The 2610-nt window shown below is 40.3% G+C and overlaps 1 protein-coding gene across 1 annotated transcript in view; it reads right to left on the bottom strand.

Moving 5' to 3' along the window:
- The window catches only part of LOC103728081 (alcohol dehydrogenase 1-like), a 38549-nt gene that overhangs the window by 13648 nt on the left and 22291 nt on the right, over positions 1 to 2610 (bottom strand). Inside the window, 5 exon segments of the mRNA XM_008826202.1 lie at positions 279 to 414; positions 1029 to 1136; positions 1138 to 1290; positions 1407 to 1626; positions 1736 to 1823. Coding sequence (XP_008824424.1) covers positions 279 to 414; positions 1029 to 1136; positions 1138 to 1290; positions 1407 to 1626; positions 1736 to 1823 — 705 coding nt within the window.

Below are 2610 nucleotides of genomic sequence, written 5' to 3'. Positions count from 1 at the left end.
TTTTTAAAAAATGGGGATAAGGTCTTATCCACACTGACCCGGAACTTCCTGTGGAGTCCAGGCTGTCTTGAATTGTGGCAATCTTTCTTCTTCAGCTCCTGAAGGCTGGGATTCCAGCCATGAGCCACCACACCTGGCCTACCTTTCTATTTGGTACACTATCTTCTATTTCCTTTCATACAGAATTAACTTTCCTATCTTACCCCTGTATTTCTGTCCAAGGAGTATGTAGGATATTTAGGTTTCTGGAAATGGCAAAAGGAGAGCCAAAGACATACCTCCCATAATGGAAGCCTTCAGGGTTCTCCCTGGGAGAAGCACCACCGGGTCAAAGGAGAGCTGTGCATCTGTGGGCGCTACTCCCATAATTACACACACTCCATAACTCACATGGCATGACTTCAAAGCTGTGACCTAATTGCAGAAACACACTGATTAGTTTCTCAGAAACTCTACATGTTTAGACTTAGTGCTAAAGTGCATTTTCAGGGCAGCTATGTGGGAGAGATAATACAAGATCAAACATGGAGTATGCTTGCTATGATATCTTGAGCAATCTGCTTAAATTCATTATTGATTCATATTTTCAACCTTTAAAATGAGGATAGTGTTATTTGTTAGCTAGTAAGATGGATACATAAACTAAGTGGGATAAAATATGTTAATAGCTCAGAAGAGTTCAAGGCACATAGACACGCTTCACAATGCTAGTTTAAATATTATAGAACTTAGCTGGGTTTGGTGGCACAATCTCTGTGAGTTCAAGGCCAGCCTGTTTAAAAAGCAAGTTTCAGGCCAACCAGGGCTATACAGTGACACCTTGTCTCAAAACAAACAATTATAAAGCTTCTTCAAGGCTGGAGTAGAGTATGGGCTTAGAATGCAAGAAATTCTTGGTTCAAACAACAATAACAACTCCGGTCCTCCCTAACAAATCAAAACAAAAACCAAACTACAGTCATTTCATGTCTTTATAATGTTAATTTAATGTGTACGCACATGGTATAAGATTGCCCCAAGGCACATACCATGGTTTCAATGAGTCCAATGGCCTCAAAGGAAAAGTCAACTCCAATTTCCGTCATTTCCATCACCACCTCGTGGACCGGCTTCGTGAGCTTCTGTGGGTTGAGGCAAATCAGTGACTCCTAAGGTTCTTACCCGGGGAAACTTCTCTTCATTAATGTCAACCCCAATGATTCTAGAAGCACCAGAGGCTTTGCAGGCCATAACAATAGCTGAGCCAATTCCTCCCAATCCAAGAACTACACAGGTAGAACTGGGGGTGACCTGCAAACCCAAAGGTGATGTTCTTGTGTTAATAGGAAAGGGTGGGAGAAAAAGCCCTTTTGTTTTATCTGACTGCATGGCTCCAGGTTTACCATGTAGACAAAATACATTCTTACCTGTGCTGTGTTAAACACAGCTCCAAAGCCTGTTGGCACCTCGCAGCTCAGGACACAGACTTTATCCATAGGAGCACCAGCATCAATTTTAGCCACTGCTATTTCATGCACCATGGTATATTCTGTGAATGTGCTAGTGCCATACAGATGATAAATCTTCCTCCCTCTGCAGGTAAATCGGCTGGTTCCATCCAACATTAATCCAGTTGGAGAGAGAACACTGTCCCCCAGATACAGAGTGACAAAAAAGAGGAACAGAGGACATTAGCCTTGAGTCAATGTACCAGGGAAAATCAATGATGTAAAATGTGAGAGAAATTAAAACTAACTTTTCTTTCTTACAGATGTTGCCCTTAGGGTGCAGGCAAAATACACACTCTCTGCACTCCGGGAGAAGGAGCATTAAGACTTTATCTCCTGAGGAAGAAGAACAAAGTTATTACCAGCTTTGGAGGAGACCTGGAATATAATCAATACCACTGGAAATTGTTTATAGCAGTTGCTATCAGTTTGTTATAATGGAAGTTCTAACCTTATATTTAAAGTTAATTATCATTTCACTATGGGGTGAAAAAAAATCAATTTTAATATAAATGGATATACAAGACACATAAAGAATTCAGGCATTTTTGCTTCTAATGACACTGAGGTTCAAAGATGAGAGACAGCGAAGTTTAAGATTGACATCAGTATTTGTGGTACACAAAGGCTTATCTATTTGGCTCAATGTTCCAGGAGAAAAGAAGGATATGTATTTAGTGTATATTCAATATTTATTGGAACATGAATTGGTACACTAGGTAACTTTATGAGATAGTATGTAACTGAACAAGTTTAGAACTTGAGGAAAAATAGCCCATGCCCTTAATCCTATTCTGCCATTACTATGCAAACAAATAAAGCAAATCAATCAAATAAGATAATTGACTTTTTTCAAAGCTTCTCTTTCTCCTACATTGTTGAGAGCAGCTTGTACCCTGCCCTAAGTTACTCCAAATTGAGTAAAACATGGTTTTTCAGGCTGTGACTTGTCCTGAGAGACTCCAGGTGTCCTGAATGGGAGCAGTTACTTGATAGTAACTGTCCTGAATGTGTCTTAAGCCACTGGCTTGAGTGTGACATCCAAAATGTGTCACTGCTTCTCGGGAGAGCTTAGGAAAGGTGCAACGGACAGAAGAGATTCTCACACACGACTGTTTGATTG

This window comes from Nannospalax galili, unplaced genomic scaffold (assembly GCF_000622305.1).
Source record: "Nannospalax galili isolate Female #2095 unplaced genomic scaffold, S.galili_v1.0 scaffold189, whole genome shotgun sequence".
In the NCBI taxonomy this organism is placed as follows: domain Eukaryota; kingdom Metazoa; phylum Chordata; class Mammalia; order Rodentia; family Spalacidae; genus Nannospalax; species Nannospalax galili.
The sequence above is the reverse complement of the archived record's forward strand: the minus strand, read 5'-3'. Positions and strand labels throughout refer to the sequence as shown.